At 40.3% G+C, this 19,222-nt stretch overlaps 1 protein-coding gene across 2 annotated transcripts in view; it reads left to right on the forward strand.

The window, feature by feature from the left end:
* Positions 1-26: 26 nt before the first annotated feature.
* The window catches only part of TMCO3 (transmembrane and coiled-coil domains 3), a 37,887-nt gene continuing 18,691 nt past the window's right edge, over positions 27-19,222 (forward strand). The window contains exons 1-6 of one of the 2 annotated variants that reach the window (XM_026848296.1): positions 27-197; positions 2,604-3,146; positions 7,688-7,867; positions 14,755-14,946; positions 15,775-15,903; positions 18,649-18,741. In XM_026848296.1, coding sequence (XP_026704097.1) covers positions 2,700-3,146; positions 7,688-7,867; positions 14,755-14,946; positions 15,775-15,903; positions 18,649-18,741 — 1,041 coding nt within the window. In that variant the 5' untranslated portion in view covers positions 27-197; positions 2,604-2,699. The remainder of the gene's footprint in view (positions 198-2,603; positions 3,147-7,687; positions 7,868-14,754; positions 14,947-15,774; positions 15,904-18,648; positions 18,742-19,222) is intronic. The other variant, XM_026848287.1, reaches the window with a different exon arrangement.

The raw sequence follows: 19,222 nt of genomic DNA on the forward strand, positions 1-19,222 counted from the left end.
GCGGCCGCCTCCCGCCGTCCGCCGCCATGAGGGGGCGGGAAGGGGGCTGGTCGCAGCCGCGCTCTTCAGATCTCTCCGTTCTCCCTTTTTTCCCTCAAACCGGCCTTCCCCAGGAGAGGGACCGGCAGGCGCCGCCCGGAAGCCGCGAAGAGAGGCGGCGGCGCTGGGAGCTGCCCTTCGGCGGCCATCGCCCTCAGGTGGGTGCGGGACGGGTCCGAGGTCCCCCTGGCTCGGCGGCCCTGCGGGTCCTGAGGGGGGGCTTGGGCTGAGAGAACTGGGGCGTGGTGGCAAGCGGGCAGGTGCGGGAGGACCCGCAGGCGTTTTGGAAGAGAGGATCGGGGCTTCTATGGAGGCAGGGTCTGAGAGCAGCTTGGTGGAATCCGGTACTACAGTGTCATGTTCAGGAAGGAAAGATCGGGAAGAGGGGCTGTAAATCCATCAGAAAACAAACTGTGCTTAGAAAGGACTCCAAACGACAGGAGTTCTCTCAAATTTGATACTGGTGCATGGAGAGGAGTGCTTTTTGGTGTTTGTTTCTCTTCATTTGCACTCTGAAGCATATCGTATATTTTTATATGTGAGGTCAGTGTTCCCTTAAGAGCTTTTGAGCACAGCCCCAGGTGCCACTCTTCTAAGTAGTTTTTGCTAGTCAAGTAAAAACCCCTGTTAGTGAAACAAAACTCTACTGTGTCTGGACCATGGCGATAAGTTTCCACAGTGCAGCAATGAGCAAGCTTAAGAGTGTAAATCTGTGCTTGGAATTTAGTTACGTGGATTGACATACCACGTAAGACGTCGTCTTACGTGAGTCTTTTACTCACCCCCCTGCAAACGGAAGCTTGAACTTGCACTAGGCATTTTCCTCTCCCTCTTTCTTCCAGGAGTAGGTTGTAATATATTCGGCAAAATCTCTCCCCAAACGTATTAAGCAGGAAGAGTATCACTTTGTATATATGAAGAAATATTTCCTTAAACACTACTTTAGAATTTTATCAAGTGGTGGGTATTGTTATTTTTTCCTGATCTCTTAAAAATAGTAAACGTCAGAGCTTTATCAAAGTTCTCAAAATATTTATACTTTATTATTTTATTGAAGTTAGAGTGATCTGGTTGTGTTTTTGCTACTTTAACTTTTTAAAATATAATTCTAATTAAAATAACTTTCTAATTTAGTCTAACCAGTTCTTAATTTTAAATGTTTTAGCTCTTCATGTTGTTAAATCCTAGCCCATAGTCAGCTACTGATAGCTAAATACTTTGGCTTGTATTTCATGCATTGAAAAGAACAAACCCAACCCACAGGCAGATTTTCTCAGTTCTCCCTGAAACAGAGTTGGGAGGGCATTTTAATAAGTAGTGCAGGGCTATGCTTCCCGTCTTCCCATCCCATTCTGTGTGTTGATGATGGCTGGCTTGGATCCTTGTGATTGTGAATGCTAATACATTAGAGAGAAATAAGATTCTCTGTTAGGCGGACTGCTTCCAGATGATTATGTCCATTTGTTGGTTCCTGATTAAGGCTGTTGGCCCAGAAATCAAGATTGCAGCTAAAGTTTTAGGCAAATACCTACTCTATTGATGAGCTATTAACGTATAGTGTGTGTTGTGCGTTTTTAGAATGTTGTGTTTCAGTGATAAACGTGTGTTCTGTACATACATTTATACATTGTTATTTATAGCTTTGTGGTGTGTGTGGGTTCTCCTGGGTTTTTGTGTTTGGTTGGGGATTTTTTTAAAGAAAATGTAACTTTGTTGTTTTATAAAAATGTCAGTATTTTCCTGTAGAATCTGGGGAAGGAAATTTATTCTTCGTTTTGAAACTCTATCCTGCTTGGTGTTAAAAGCAAATACAGCAGTTTAAGTATAGTTCTTCAAGTAGCTTTTGGGAAATGAACTTATGAATTAATTGATTTTGGTTTTGGTGTTCTTATAGCTGTATCTTAAAATAATGAGGATTGATAATACGCTTTGAGGTAAAATGCCTCAAGGCCATGCAGCCTTTTAGGTGAAGGTCTTTGATCCAAACTAGTAGTGCTCAGAAGTCCAGGAAGTTTTGCTGTTGTTTCTTTACTGTAGAAATGTTTCTTTTGCAAGTATGATTTATAATATAATCTGTTTCAGTTAAGCTTTTTTTCATTATGTTGGTATAGTTGAGTGTGTTAATGTTTCTGAGACTGTATAGATAACAAATGCCGGTGATACACTTTTTTTAGGATAGGTTTGAAAAAATAAGATGTTTACTGATAGATAAAAATAATGAGTTCTGGTGCTAGATTGAAGTACAGCCTATGGGATCATGGCTTAATATTTTTAATGGCTTTTCTCTCATGTAAGAAGTGTGTGTGACTACCTTGTGAAATGACTAAGCTTTCCATTCTGTGTTTTTAAAACAAGTGATATCTACAAAATAGTCAAGGGGAAAACAAAAATCTATCAATAACCTTGGGCTACTTGTTGGTTTTGATAACTGTTGACTGAAGGAGGCCATGTATGTTCTGTAAAGATTATAGCGTAGGACACAGTCTTAGGTTTGTTTTCTACATTTGTTTGACTTAATGACCCAACATTATCATGTTTGGTAACTGATTGGTATGATCTTGCAGCGTGATATGCACACTGGAGATGCAGAAGCCATGTAGCAGATAACGTTGAGCAGTTGTGGATTATCAGTTTCTCCCAACAGCAATAAAAAGTGAAGAATGAAGGCGACTGGATTTATTTCCCTATGGACGTTGGTTTCCCTGCCTTGTGGCCAGTTAGCAAATCCTGCAGAACATGAAGATGTAGTAAAGCATGCAATAAAGCTGCACCGTGGGAAAGGAGCTGTTATCACTCAGAGAAAGCAGTGGGTTTTGGAGAGCTGCCGGAAACTATCTGGTCTTCTTCGCCAAAAGAACGTTGTTCTCAACAAACTAAAAAATGCTATAAGAGCAGTTGAGAAGGATGCAGGACTGTCAGACGAAGAGAAACTTTTTCAGGTGCATACCTTTGAAATTTTCCAAAAGGAGCTAAATGAAAGTGAAAACTCAGTCTTTCAAGCAATCCATGGCCTTCAGAGAGCTCTACAGGGTGATTACAAAGATGTTGTAAATATGAAAGAAAGCAGCAGACAGAGATTGGAAGCCTTGAGAGAAGCTGCAATTAAGGTTAGTTCCCCCATGTTTATTAATAGAGTATTAATATTTTACGTGTGATTTTAATTTTGTTATGGCATGGTTTCAACCTCTTTTAATAAAAAAGTGGATCTACATGAAACTTGCAACAATTTGCTTTTTAAAATGGATTTTGAATAAAGTATTCTCATTAGTAAAATTGGAAATAATTCTGGTGTAGAGCTTGCAACTTACTAGCAGTTCTTATTTCAAAACAAAGCTAAGCATAATCATAAAACCTATGGCAAATATTATATTAAAGGGAAAGGAATACAAGAAGTGAGTCAGTGCACATAGCACAGTTGCACTAGATAAGCCAGTGGGATTATCAGAGCAGAAATAATGCCATAAATTGGCAATTTATTCCACCTTAAATGAGAATTGCTCAACCAAAATCTACGGTTTAAACAGAATGACTTCTTGCCTTTTATTTCCATATTCATACAGGTGTGGGTAAAATGGACATGGAAAACATGAGATGATTAAATCTCAGTATAACACTGAGCCTAAAAGTGCAGGTTTGAAAAGTGGTGCTTCCAAGAAAGACCTGACTGAGATAACTTTACCAAGAAAAGCACAGATGAGTAACAGTTGAACACAAGTACTTCACAGAAAATTTGAGTTCCCATGTCAGCTCAGACGTTAGGGTGTGCACAGTCTGCCACTGTCTACTGGACTTGGTAGTGCTCAGACTGTGTACTGAAAGTCTCCCATTGAGAGAAAATGTCATTTAATTGATTTGGTATTTAAATTACTCTTTGCTCTATACCTCAACAACTGGAAGAATATATTAAGAATTTTCTTTGATTTCTGCCTTATTAAAAAAAAAGCTGACCTTACACAAGGAAGCAGGAGAAGGAAAAAAAATGTAATTGGGATATAGCATCTGAGCTGAGAGAATCTCTGAAGGGTATTTGTGTAAGAGATGTGCAGATCTTAACAGAGGAAGATGGCAAGATTTCATGTGTAAGAAAGGCTGGTGGAAATACATAGAAGTTAGGATGCAGACTTGGGAGAATGAAGTAGTCTGTGCAGTGAAAACAAAGACTGAATCATGGCAAATTTGGATAGGGTGTAGCTTGGATCTAGGTGTGTTCCTATGAAGTGCTCAATATGACTTTGATTATTAGCACCTCATGGTGGTGCCAGCCTCTGCTGCATAGAAATGGTAGCAATTGCCATGAAAAATGACTTGATTTTCCGTCTTCTTTTCTCAAACTTCTTAAAATAGCAGCAAAGCTGTACAGAATCTTCTTTCTCATTTACCTAATTATTGACGTTACTGTAAAATACTGAGGTAATCTATCCTTAACTTGAATGGTTCTTTCTCATTTTTCTCATAAAAGGAGGCCTGTATGTATAATGATGTGCTTTGGATTTATGTCCTTTCAAAACTTCTGCGGAGGTGGATTGTGTAGGCTTTTTTTGTATTATCATAGCAAGATATTTACTTGAATGAGCAATCTTTTATACCCTTCCTTCTGATGTCATGCGTGCGATTGTTTAAATGGAGTATTTGTTGTTCTAATCTTGCAATTGTTATATGAAGGTGAAACAAAGAATATTGGGAAAATGCATGCCAAAAAGATGAAAATTACACAGGATACCTTTTCTGGCCTTGTTCTTACTTCAGAAGACACACATTAGATCCAGTTTTGTTCCAGTTTCATTTTGCTGTAATGATTACTTTGTTGGTATACTTATAAGACATCCTTTTTTTTTTTTTTTAAACAGTTACTGAATGGAAAAAACAAATGACTGTAGAGGGTGCTGGACTCTTAATTCTATTTCTGTTGAGTTGAAGTGTTTGGAAGTGTTTAATGTTGGGATATGTATACATGTCTGATGCATTTCTTGTTGGTTCTGCTGTTGGGAAAAGGTACAGTGGAATCATTAAGGGGGTGGGGTGGGGGGTGGGGAGGAAGGAAGAAGCAAAAAGATGGCTTCTAACTTCATTTTCTCCAGGAACCTGTGTGGAGGTTCAGGAAGAAGCAACAAAATCTCACCTACTTTTTATCAGCTTCCAGTTTCTTGGGTGCTTAGTATGCCGACACTGATGGGGAAAAAATAACTCAGAAGTAGTGTCCTCTTCTGAATGTGGGTTTGTTTTTTTTTTTTTTCAGCCCCTAAATAAACAGTATAGAGTAACAGCAGCACTGTGTTCCTAACCAGCATTACCCCAGAGTCTTACTTAATCTTACTTAATTTTGCTTATGTGTTTCTAGGCATTCCAGTTTCCTGTTTAGTGCACAATCCTTATCTTTATTACCTTGCTTAAAAGACTGTTTGACATATAGCTTGTGATCACATCTCCAATCCCACCATGAGTTTCAGAACAGTGTTTGTACTGGGATGCACTTCTGCTCAACATGTAGCAGGCTGTTTGAGATAGTTTGTCCTTTTCAAGGACACCATTCTCTGTGATTGTCCCACTCTCCTGCTGTGACACTGGTCTGTAGGTGAAACAGAGATGCCACTTCATTAGACTACAGAAACCTTTGTCTTCATTAATTAAAGGAACTTAGTTAAACTCAGTTTTTTTTTTTAAAGCTCTTCTACATTGCTATTCAGAGAAAGTTAACTTCCTGTAAATTAGAGTGCTATTTATTTTTCTGCAGTTTAGCTCTGTTCAGCCTGTTTGTCAGAAAGGGCCGATTGACTTCCTCTGCCCAAAACCTGTTCCGTTTTTGAGGGGAAAGAACCTAACCCCTATCAATTCCATCTCATGCTCCAAGTTGTTGCTGACTGAGGAAAGAATCTGCAGCTCATACAGGGGCTTTTTTTTTTACTTCTTTCAAGCAATGTCTTCTAGCAGAGAACAAGAGATAGGCAATGTTTTTCCCTGAGGCTGTATGAGAGTGACTGTGTCTCTTGCTTATGTGTTGCATAAGAACTAAAGCAGTTGACATTGGGCCAAACACATTGTTACATTTTTCCCAACTCCAGTTATTTTGGGAACTGGGTAATTTTCATCATGCTGGTGTAACTATGGTAATTCTAAACACCAACAGACAGCAACTCTGTGTTTTCATCACAACCAGAAGTATTCATCTGACTGTCAGGATTTTAAAAGGGTTAAGTGACAGTTACAAGCTGTACTGAACATGCTCTTGTCTTGGCATCAAGGAATTGATTAAATTATATGCATACTCTTGCAGGTTTCAAGGTGAAAAATGTCTCTCCTCAAACATGTGGAGGAGGGGACATTCCAGTTATTTAAGCATAAGAGTTTAGGACCATTTTAGGTGCCTAGGTTATCTAAGATATCTGTGTGGGGTATGCAGATAAAACATGCAACCTAAGGGAGATCTGTGTTCTATCTGATTTCTGACTGGGTATGGCAGGGCATAAAATGGAGACAGAAACTTCTGTTTTCTGAGAATTCAGTCTGACCTAGAGATTGCTTGTATTTTTTGCCCAGTCTGTTTTTTCCCTTGGTAATAGTAATGGCTCCCTTGAACAGATGTAGGGTCTCTTGTCTAAATATTCTCATCATCCTGAACCTAACTGAAAGGAAAAAGCCTGCCATTGCATAGGTTTCATCATTCATAGTTGTTCTCTCTCTCAACCAGTGCATCTTTAAAAGAATGTAGGCATGTAAAATGAAGCATCTTTTTTTCCAAAACCCCTCAAATTGTGCTCAGTTGTTACACAAAGTATTATGCTTGGTTATTGTCTCGTAACCATGTAGAATGTGCAATGTTAAGTCCAGTTGTGATCAGTAAATAAACTTTTTTTTTTTTGAACCTGAAACAAAGATAAACAAAACATTATAACTTTATTAGGAATGCTACTGAAATATTTTTACACCATATCAAACCACATCAGCATTTTTTCTTACTTCTGGAGCCTAGAAATGGATTTCAGAGGTCATTAGTGCAAGTTTGTAAGAGGCACAAACTGAAAAGGTAGACAAAGTCAAGTATTTTACTTCTGATAGGAAAATTGCTTCTTGGGAAACACAAACAGGAACCTCAGCTTAGAGTGCTTGACTGCTCATCACTATTCTTTCCCAATTGCTTTTTTTTTTTTTTTAGCTGTTTCCACAGTTATTGTAATTTTTGAAAATCATAAACAGATCTCTTCCCATGTTTATAAAATGGCTTATAAAATTAAGATTCATTGTGTTTTCCTTCCAATTTGTTTGTTTGTTGTTGCTAGTAAAACTATGCTTCCCTGCTAAAGCACTGAACTCTAAACTTGACTTAGCTCTGAAGTGTTTCCTAGAGTTCCTCAAAGTAATTTCTTTCTTGTAGCTTAAGGATTGTAACCTTGAGGCAGCTCTGCTCTTTGATGGATTAGAAAACGCAATTGGTTGATATTTTGTTTAGTTGTTGGTTTTTATTGCCTGCTTCCCCCAGTGAAAATTGGCACAAGAGAAAACAATCTTCAAATATCATTATAGAGTCTGTATTGCTTTTGCAGTTCCAGTCATAAGATGTTTTATGTCAAAAGAAGTGTACATTTATGTCAGATGTTTTTTCTGCTTGAAGGCCTGGCCAGTACTTTTATCTGTGTGTTGTAAAATTCAACAGGAAGAAATGGAATATGTTGAACTCTTAGCAGCAGAAAAACATCAGATTGAAGCCCTTAAGAACATGCAGCATCAAAACAAAAGCCTGTCAATGCTTGATGAAATTCTAGAAGATGTCAGGAAAGCAGCTGATAGATTGGAAGAGGAAATAGAAGAGCACGCCTTTGATGACAACAAATCTGTAAGTGATGTTTCAGACCTGTATTTTCATTGGTGTGCATTTATTTTTTAGTTATGTCCACTGTAGGGGTGTTTCTCTTGTGTTAAAGAGCTGTTAGGATTTTAGTGACTATTTAACCCAAATCAAAGAACTTTTGGCTCTACTTTTGTTTTTGTTTCCCTTTCAACAGAAGAAAGTATTTAGTGGTAGAAGGATTGCTTGTTAGGAGTGAGTGAAGAGGAATAATTACTCTTTTTTGCTAGTGATTTTTGTGTTTTTGATTTGAAAGTCCTCCCTGCAGCTGCCTCATCGACGGTGACAAGTGAAGTCTATCTCACTGATACAGCCCATGAGGGTTATGATATCTTGGTGGTGGTGGTGGAGACTGTGATATTTAGACTTTACAGGGTATGGAGTTACCATGTTGAGTGTGTTCTCACTTTTTTCCTCTTTTATTTGGTTGAGAAGGTTATGCGAGAAGAAGAATCCTCGCACGTAGTTTTCACAGTCTAGGAAAAGCTACATTGTTCAAGGTTTAGGACCCGAAATGTGTTTGTGGTGATGCCTTCTTCCACTTCTGACTTTCTCTGCTTTTTGTACTTTGGCCTATTTACATTGTTCGTTGTTTGTGTTGCATGATGGACAGTATCTGTCAGGTAAGGCTGTCTGTATTTGGAGCTGGGAGTACATCAGTCCCGTTGTGCCATACTCAGAGACTGACTCTCTAAATTCGTCCTGTTTGAGTAAACATGGGTTGCAATTTTATGTGGCTTTTGCTCTTGAAAGGTTTTTGGTGATTTGCAGGTTGACTTCCAAGGTGAGCATAGCTGAGAATTCTGAATTCTGCTGAGGAGGAAAAACAATTGCTCTGTAGTAGCAGGAGCAGTTGTACCCTGTGGCAATCCTACCTAGCAGATCAACCGCAGGGAAGTGATGAACTAGCTGGAGTGCCCTCTTCTGTTCCGCTGGGGTATAACGGCACGTTTAAAAGAAACCGGGAATGAATTTTCTTCTGCTACACCTGTTAAATTGGCAAAATGCCAACGCATCCTTTTTCTCCAGTGTCTCTCTGGTCTTCTGCTTGTATCTCGATTCATGGAAGAAGAGGAATCATGACATTCAACCTGGAGGACTATTTATATCTCCATCTCTGCAAGAAACCTGTGTTTTCTCTTAAGCTAGAACACTGGAACATTAGAATAAAGAAGCTCTAATAGAATCATCAGTAATCTCATAAAGATACAAAAGCTTCTATTAAAATATAATCAAATAGAGAAGTGTAGTAGGTACAAATGAGAAAAGAAGTCTGAGCACTTAATGTGAGACGAGAGTATTTGCTCACTCTATTCCGTTATGTACAACCTACTTTCAGGAATTGCTGTTTTGGGAAATAAATTCCTAAAAACTGTTGGGGTTTTCCCCATTATGTCCTCAAATTTATTAGTATTTAAAAGCTCATCTGACCCTGTGCCACCTACTCTTGCTCTTGTAGCATAGCCTCACTTCTGTCAGTTTCCTTTTCTTTTGTAAAAGTGAAAATGCACCATAATATTCACACAAGGTAGGATTTTTACCTATATTACACAAAAATTGGTTTTCATAATTATCTTAATCTTATAAACATCTTCCCTTTTCCTAATATCATTTCAGACCTCTACTGTGAACTCTACTAGATGACGAATGTATTTATCCAATAGCATTGCTTTTATATGATCTTTGATACATTTTAAATTTTGATATAGAGAAGTTTTAGTTAGATTCCAGACACACAAGCTACCAAGTACAAAGGAGCGTGTAACAAACTGTCTATGAATTTGGAGTTCTAGAGCTCCAAAGTAGATGCTTCACTGCTGATGTGTTTTATAAGATAATTTTGCTTAGTGAACACTGTTTCTGATGTCATAACATTAGATTCCCAAGAAGATACCAGAACAGATGTTCGCTTATTAGCATTTTGGTTTTTAGGCAAAGTAATGGTCATCTGCAAGATGGGGACACTGTATTGAGCACTGAAATAATTTCAATGTGAAAGTCAGTGTAAATTATGTTTTATATTGCAGAGCCAACATTTAACAGTAAGCTCTAAGCTCTGTTTTATCCCTGAAGTAGCCACAAGGGTGTGGGAGACGGGGTCTGGAGCAAAACAGTAGGATTGGGCACATATTGTGTATTCTGATTAGAAACAGTTCTTCATGTCTGACTGTAGGGAAGCCTTTCTTCTTTGCTCTAATACTGAGAATAGTTTGCATGTCCATGGCATGTGACTGCTCCTTCTGCCATCAGCCAAAAAACATGAAACCTTGGTTTGGTCTCTTAGACCTGGCAATGGACACCTCATTTTGGAATGCAAAATAGCGTGCTAAGTAGGGAGCTTAGGCAAGTAAAGGCCAAATGTGTATAAAAAGACAGGTTATGGGCAAAAAGGATAAAAAGACAACCTCATAGACTCATAGAATGGTTTGGGTTGAAAGGGACCTTAAAGATCATTTATTTCCAACTCCCCTGCCATGAGCAGGGATGTCTTCAGCTGTTACTCAAAGCCCTATCCAACCTGGCCTGTAACACTGCCAGGGAGGGGGCAGCCACAACTTCTCTGGACAACCTGGTCCAGTGTCTCACCACCCTCATAGAGAAGAAATTCTTCCTTGTATCTAATCTAAATCTATCCTCTTTCAATTTAACTTGTTCTGTCAGTACATGCCCTTGTAAAAAGTCCCTCCCCATCTTGCTGTAGCCCCCCCCTTTAGGTACTGGAAGGCTGCTATAAGGTCTACCTGGAGCCTTCTTTTCTCTGGGCTGAACAATCCCAACTCTCTCAGCGTTTCTTCACAGGGGATGTGCTCCAGCCCTCTGATCATCTCTGTGGCCCTCCTCTGAACCTGCTTGAGTAGGTCCATGTCCTTCTTATGTTGGGGCCCCAGAGCTGCGCACTGTACTCCAGGTGGGATCTCATGAGAGTGGAGTAGAGGGGGAAAATTGCCTCCCTTGACCTGCTGGTCATGCTTCTTTTGATGCAGCTCAGGATATGGTTGGCTTTCTGGGCTGCAAGTGCACATTGCCAGGTCATGTTGAGCTTCTTGTCAACCAGCACTCCCTAAGTTCTTCTCTGCAGGGCTGCTCTCAATCTACTAATTGCCGAGCCTGTATTTATGCATGGGATTGCCTCAAGCCTTGTGCAGGATGTTGCACTTGGCCTTTTTGAACTTCATGAGGTTTGCACGGTCCCACCTGTCGAGGTCCCTCTGGATGGCATCCCTTCCAGTGTGGTGTTGACAGCACCACACAGCTTCGTGTCATCAGCAAACTTGCTGAGGGTGCACTCAGTCCCACTCTCCATGTTGCCAGCAAAGGTGTTAAACAGCACCAGTCTCAACATCAACCCCTGAGGAACAGCACTCATCACTGGTCTCTGCTTGGACATCAGGCTGTTGACTGCAACTCTTTGAGTGTGACCATCCAGCCAGTTCCTTAGTCTCCAGATGGTCCATCTATCAAGTCCTTGTCTCTCTAATTTAGAGACAGGAATGCCATGTGGGACAGTATCAAATGCTTCGCACAAGTCCTGGGAGATCACATCAGTTGCTCTTCCCCTATCCATCAGTGCTATAACCCCATTGTAAGAGGCCACCAGATTTGTCAGGCACAATTTACCTTAATGAAGCCATGTTGGCTGTCACCAATCACCTCCTTACTTTCCATGTGTCCTAGAACATTTTCCAGGAGGATTTTCTCTATGATCTTGCTGGGCACAGAGGTGAGATTGGCTAGCTTGTAGTTCCCTGGGTCTTCCTTTTTCTTCCTTTTTAAAAATGGGGGTTGTGTTTCCCCATTTCCAGTCAGGGAGAACTTCACCGCACTGCCACAACTTCTCAAATATGATGGAGAGTGTCTTAGCCACTTCATCTGCCAGTTCCCTCAGGACCCATGGATACATCTCGTCAGGTCCCATGGAATTGTGTACCTTCAGGTTCCTTAGATGGTCTCAAACCCGATCTTCTTCTACAGTGAGCAGTTCTTCCTTCTTCCGGTCCCTGCCTTTGCCTTCTGTGACTTGGGAGGTGTGGCTGGAGTGAAGACTGAGGCAAAAAAGTTGTTGGACACCTCCTCCATGTCCCAAACAACCAAGTCTCCTGTTTCCTTGCAGAGAAGGCTTGTGTTTTCCCGAGTCTTCCTTTTATCACCAATGTACCTATAGAAGCTTTTCTTGCTGCTCTTGATGTTCTTGGCCAGACTGAATTCTGTCAGGGTTTTTGGCCTTCTGAACCTGATCCCTGGCTGCTTGGACAATTTTTCTGTATTTGTTCCAGTCTATCTGTCCTTGCTTCCACTCTCTGCAGGCTTCCTTTTCATGTTTGAGCTTGTTGAGCAGCTACTTGTTCATCCATGCAGGCCTCCTGGTGTTTTTGCCTGATTTCCTCCTTCTCAGGATGCATCACTCTGAGCTTGGAGGAGGTGATCCTTGAATAGTAACCAGCTTTCTTGAGCCCCTCTTCCCTCCAGGGCTTTATCCCATTCTACTCTGCCAAGCAGAACCCTGAGGAGGCCAAAGTCTGCTCTCCTGAAGTCCAGGGTAACAAGCTTGCTGTGTGCCCTCCTCGCTGCCCTAAGGATCTTGAACTCCAACACTTCGTGTTCACTGCAGCCAAGGCTGTCCTTGAGCTTCACACTCCCCACCAGCACCTCCTTGTTGGTGAGAATGAGGTCCGGCATAGCATCTCTCCTTGTTGGCTCTTCTATCACTTGGAGAAGGAAATCATAATCAACACATTCCGGGAACCTTCTGGATTGCTTATGCCCTGCTGTGTTATCCCTCCAACAGACATCAGGGTGGCTGAAGTCCCCCATGAGGCCCAGGGCTTGTAAACATGAGGCTGCTCCTACCTGTCTATAGAGGGCCTCATTTGTTTGGCCTTTCTGGTCAGGTGGCTTGTAGCAGACCCCACTACAACATCACCTGTCCCTGCCTTCTCTTTAAACCCAACTCATAAGCTCTGTTGGCTCCTCATCCATCCCCAGGCAGAGCTCCAGGCACTCCAGCTGGTCACTGACATAGAGGGTGACATGCCCCTCCCTGTCTCCCCTGCTTGTCTTTCCTCAAAAGCCTGTATCCTTCCATTCTAACACTCCAGCCGTAGGAACCATCCCACTATGTCTCAGTGATGCCAGTAAGATTGTAGCTCTGCAGGCATGTGCATGTCTCTTGCTCCTCTTTACTCCCCATGCTATTAGAGGCATTTGAATTGGGCCCACAGTGAAGCTGACTTACTGGCTGCAGTGGCTGGAATTCCTTTGTGCTGCTTTTCAGGTGCTCTCCTGCTGATCTGTGATCCCTCCCCAGGCTCTAAGCATCTATTGCTGGCACTTGCATCAAACTGTAGGAGTGGGATGGGTTGAGGTTCCCCTCCCACCAGCAACTCTAGTTTAAAGCCCTCTTCACCAGCTTGACAAGCCTATGACCAAAGATGCTCTTCCCCTTCCAACAGATGGACCCCATCAGCCCGCAGTAGACCAGGTTTCTTAAAATGAGTCTCATGGTCTTAGGTAGCTGAACTCCTGGCTGTGACAGTCTTGTAACCATTTGTTGATTTGCCAGACTTGACTGGCCTTTTCAAACCCCTTCCCTTTGACCAGGAGGATTGATGAGAAACTCCCTGCGCTCCACAGTCCCTTACTGCAGTTACAGGGATCTGTAATCCTTGATACCCCTCAGACTGTTCCTGGCTGTATCACTGGTGCCCATGTGAAACAACAGCAGTGAATGATCATCAGTGGACTGTATGAGGCTTGGTAGTCTCTTGGACATATCATAATACGTAAAAAGAAAATGGTCATCAGCCTCTAGCTCCAACACCTACAAAGGCTGATATTTGAAGCAGCTATTTTATGCTTCTAAATCATTCTGCAAACTTTGTAATTTGCTTCAAATTCCCTTCTACCCTCTGTCTGATTCTTAGTGGCTTCCACTTCTTTTGAGGCCCATCATATTGCATGATGTACAAAAACAGGGGCAGAGGTCATTCCCACAATAAAAGTTTTTATTAATTATACACACGTACACACAAATGTAAGGGGTGGAAGAAAAGGATAAAACTGCAGGTTAAAAATTAAATAATGCAAATGCAATATTTTGCTGAACAGTTTGGGGAAATATGCTGGGGAATCAGGAAAGAAAAATAGGAGGCTGTTTTATAGATGGTTTCTGTGAATGCATTTCTTCGTTAAATTGGGGTGTTGCTTGGGCAAAATACAGCAAGCCAGAAAAGTTGAATGTTTTGTAGTCACTCATGAGAATGACAACAGCTTACTCTCTTTACTGGAGTCTAAAAGAAGTAACAACCTTAACTGTTTCTGAATATTGGTAAATCCTACATTATTTAAAATACAGTGAATAATGAAATCAGCCTAGTGTCTTCTACTTTGTAATTACAGGCACTGAAGACAGAGCTAGGTAGAAACAGTTCTTATCCTCTCTCCTTTGCATTTACGGGACCATGACTTTTTCTTGACTTGGAATGCAATTATTTCAGATTTTTGTGAATTGAATATCACTTTGTAATACTTAATTGTTTTTGCTGAGGGACTAAAATGTTATATTTCAATCCAACCTTTTGTGTTCTAAATGTGATAAAGCTTTTTAAAAAATAAATATTTTAAATCAGATGCAATTGAAAATACTGAATTGGAATTTTACAGCTTTGAAACCCTGTTTCTATAGTTTTTAGTTGGACAACTTGTGTTAAAGAGGTCTGGAAAATCTCTCAGTTTTAGAATGTAAAACAAACTATAGCTTTTTCAGTTATGGACACCAAGTTTTAATAAAGAGACTAAAAGGCTTCTCTTAATAATCTTTCTCTTTTTACTGTATGCTTTTTTTTTTTTTTTTTTTCTTGTTACTTGCCTTCTTACAGGTAAGAGGTGTAAACTTTGAAGCAGTTTTAAGGGTGGAAGAAGATGAAGCCAACTCCAAAAGAAATGCTTCAAAAAGAGAAGTAGATGATGACTTAGGTCTTAGTATGCTTATTGATTCCCAGAACAATCAGTATATCCTTACCAAGCCCAGAGATTCAACCATTCCTCGTGCTGATCATCATTTCATAAAGGTAATAATTTTAGAGACATCCTTGTTATTTGTTCTGGTGAGAATTAGTCCTACTAGTTTGCATGCCGGTACTGCTTGGTTGGATTGCATATGGTTTCAGCATTGTCCCTCTAAAGTTACCCTAGCATTCATTATTCCCTTGCCTAGTGATCTGCCCAATGTGTCCCAATGTGTAGTACAGTCTTCACAAGACTGATTCTGATGCTACATGAATCATCTCTGTTTTTATTTGATTTAACTTGTTGGATCTTGGGGGTGCCATCCCTTCTCTTGGATCACACACAGTGATAAAGCACGCTACTGCTGTCCCTGATAAGCCACTTGTATGTTGTCGCTAGAGAGAATTTATCTGTTTGTCTTGTGATGGAAAAAGGGATGCGGGAAGATATGGACATGTTTTTTATAGTATTTGTGCTTCATGATGAATAACTATACTGGGATTTTTTAAAAAACAAAACAAACAACCAAACCCAGAACATATCTGTTTCCCCTTTTTTTTTAACACAGTGTCATTCCCCCTCCCCAGTTCCCCAGGAAACTGTCTACTTTCTGTAATATATCTAAAATATTTAATAAATTGATCAAAAGTCCCCAAAGCTACCAGTTACTTCAGGTCAGTACCTCATCTGTTTCATCTGCAACACTGCAGTGCTTTTACCTACAACAAAGTGTTCAGGTTAGTTTACTGAAATTGTATTTTCTTTTCACAGGCAGTATTTTACATTTAATTTTACAATGCTATTTATCTTTTGAAAGATAATAGTCTCTAATTTCATCACAAATTTGTGTGTCCTTTCTATTAATGCATTTGTAAATCTTATATATTTAGGATATTGTGACAATAGGAATGTTGTCTTTGCCATGTGGCTGGCTGTGCACAACAATAGGATTGCCCACCATGTTTGGGTATATCATCTGTGGAGTACTCTTAGGACCATCAGGTCTAAATAGTATCAAGGTAAGTGTTCAAGCTGCTTCTTGACTGATTTAATTTCTTGAAATCTGTAAAAGTAGTTTTAAAATAATATGGTATTGCCAACCTCAAATGTATTTAAAAAAACCCCACAACAAAACCCCAAACCTGGACCTTTGCAAAATGAGGCCTTAAAATTTTATGTTTCTAAATCACTTTGTTTTCAATTTTTTTCTCCTATATAATCATGATATAAGAAATCGTTGAAAGTGAAAGCTGAAAGTTGTCTGTTGTGGGGTTTTTTGTTTGTCTTTTCATAAAGTATCGCATTTGAGAGCCAAATTATTTAAATGACATCACATATTCAGAAACTTGCAAAAAGTCAGTGTTGACATGGAGGAAGCATTTAAACCAAGTAGTTCCCTGAGTAGCATAGCTTGGCTTTCTAGATAATTATTTTGCATCTCTGTAGTTCTTCCATCCATCTTAGTCACCCTAGTTCTTTTCTAGTTCCCTGCCCACATTCCTGAAGTCTCTTGAACCTTTTAGCTGCATTACGTGTACCCTGATTGCTAACTATCTCATGTGAAACCATGGGCTGCGGCTGGCTAGACATAGCACATGTTTTGATTAGTGGTCAGCTGTGAATTAATAGATTGTTTAGCCAGCAGGCAAAACAGAACACATGTTAAGGTTGCATGGTATTGTCTGGTTGTTACACGTGTCTATTACATCAATATCCTTGGAACTTACTGTCTTTGCAACATCTGCTCTTATGTGGACTTCTGTTGAAAATGACTGTTGGGCTCAAGTAAATTGGGGTAAGTAGAAATTGTAGGATTTTGTCAATCTCATGTTGGAAGAGAAGGCTACAAATACTACAGTTTCAAAATCTCATATTCTAAAATTCAGATTAAATGGTAACCTTTGTATTGTACATAACTTCTGGGTTGAGTAGGTCTGGAAAGCTTGACCTTTTAGACTGAGAAAGAAATTTGTAAGCTTGGCATTATAATGAGATTCAATAACAGATTTTCAGAGGCTTACACTGAGAAAGATGATGTGGTCAGAACAGACATGAGAGGTTTCTTTAAGACAATTTCTCAATGAGCTGCCTGTTTCTTATGGAGCTGTGATTAAATGTTGTTCATCTGGATAATGTTCATGTTGCTAGGTCTCTTGTGTGTCTCCTTTTTGTCTCTTTTGTATTTCATAAAAAAGTTCAATGTCAGACGAACCGAGGAGGCAGAGAGCTTCTAATGTGGCAGGGAATGTAGTTAACATCTCCACTTCTGTATGATTGATGACAGACCCTGTCCTCTTCTGCACTGGACTGTAAATACATAGAAAAGATATGTTAGGTTTTTAGAATAGGATAGATTGTTTCAGTTGGAGGGGACCTACAATGATCATCTAGTCCAATTGCCTGACCGATTCAGGGCTGACCAAGTGAAAGCATGTTGTTGAGAGCATTGTCCAGATGCATCTTAAACATGGCCAGGCCTGGGGCATCAACCACCTCTCTGGGAAGCCTGTTCCAGGGTTTGACCACCCCCTCCATAAAGGCTTCCTCATGCCCATCCTGAACCTCCCCTGGTGCAGCTATGAACCATTCCCATGTGTCCAGACCCTGGATCCCAGGCAGAAGAGCTCAGCACCTGCCTCTCCCCTTCCCCTCCTCAGGGAGCTGCAGAGCACAATGAGGTTGCCCCTCAGCCTCTTCTCTTCAAACTAGACAAACCCAGAGTCCTCAGCCGCTCCTCAATGGACATGTCGTCCAGTCCTTTCACCAGCTTTGTGCCCTCCTCTGGACACATTCAAGGACCTTCACAACCTTCTTAAATTGTGGGGCCCAGAACTGCACCACAGTACTCCAGGTGAGGTCACACCAGCACTGAATACAGCTGGATAATCACCTCTTTTGACTGGCTGGTTATGCTGTGTTGATGCACTCCAGGATGTGGTCTGCCCTCTTGGCTGCCAGGGCACACTGCTGACCAGCACCCCCAGATTGCTTTCTGCAGGGCTGCTCTGCAGTCATTCCTCTCCCAATTTGTACTTGGGCCTGGAATTATTGTGTCCTAGGTGCAGAATCTGACATTTTACCTTGTTAAACTTTGTCTGATTAATCATTTCCCAGTGCTCTGATCTATATAGATCATTCTGCAGGGCCCCTTGTCCCTCAAGAGAGTCAACAGCACCTCCCAGTTTGGTATCATCTGCAGACTTGCTAATGGTGCATTCAACTCCTGCATCCAGATCATTGATAAATATGAATGGGACTGGCCCTAGAATGGAGCCCTGAAGAACACTTCTGGTGACCAGTCACCAACTAGGTCTAGCCCCATTTTTCTGTTGTGACATGGAAGACGACCACTTTTCTCGCTGTTGCACCCTTCTCTCTGAAGTATCTAACAGAATGATTATACTAACAGACCAATAAAATAACTAGCCAGAAGTAACTTCTGGAATGCAAGTCTTGGGGGTTTAATAGCATATTTAGAAAATATAGCCTATTTATTTTCAACAAGCAAGCAAGCTTATCTAAATCAAAGCATATATGCATTTTGGGTGACCAGCACTATCCAACCAAATTATCTAGTAGAAGCCAGGTGATGGGGAAAAATGTTTGAAGCTTAAAGATGCCAAGGGAACTTCTGATATCATATGATCAATAAGTGAACTCCCTATGGAAACATAATGAGAAACAATTTGTTTTGTAAGTGGATTTATAATTTGTATAATAAGTAGACTGCTGTGCACTGATTTTTATTTTATTTTTTTAAAAAGTCTATTGTACAGGTGGAGACGTTAGGAGAGTTTGGTGTATTCTTCACTCTCTTTCTAGTTGGCCTGGAATTTTCTCCTGAAAGATTAAGAAAGGTATTTTTGTATAATACCTCTACGTTACAGGATTTAATTGTTCATGTTCCAGTTGTCAGTCATGTTTCAGATTTTTACACTCTCCCTATAATATGCCAGTGTAACTTTGTACATTTTTGAGAAGACACATGTGACATTTGCTGCTTCTCTGTAACTCTTTGGAAACAAAAGTATGCATTATTTATTCAGTGTCTCAAAAAACCCCAAACTGTGCTATTCCTCTTCATTTTAGTAAAACAGTTTGATTGCTAGAAAAATCTCATACAATTTATGACAATTCATCTCAGCTTTAACATGCAGTTGGTGTTAGCTAGTGATATTTGCCAGTCCTGTTATAAAAAAAAAAAAATCAGTTTACTAGGTACTCCATACTGAATTGATGATACATGCTGTACTGACTGATAAATTGATTATGCAAGTGTGTTAGCACAATCTGGAATATTACATGATGTGGCCATCAAGATTCAGCAAAAAGGTACAA

This window comes from Athene cunicularia, assembly GCF_003259725.1.
Source record: "Athene cunicularia isolate RWA chromosome 1 unlocalized genomic scaffold, athCun1 chr1_part1, whole genome shotgun sequence".
NCBI classification, from domain to species: Eukaryota; Metazoa; Chordata; class Aves; order Strigiformes; family Strigidae; genus Athene; species Athene cunicularia.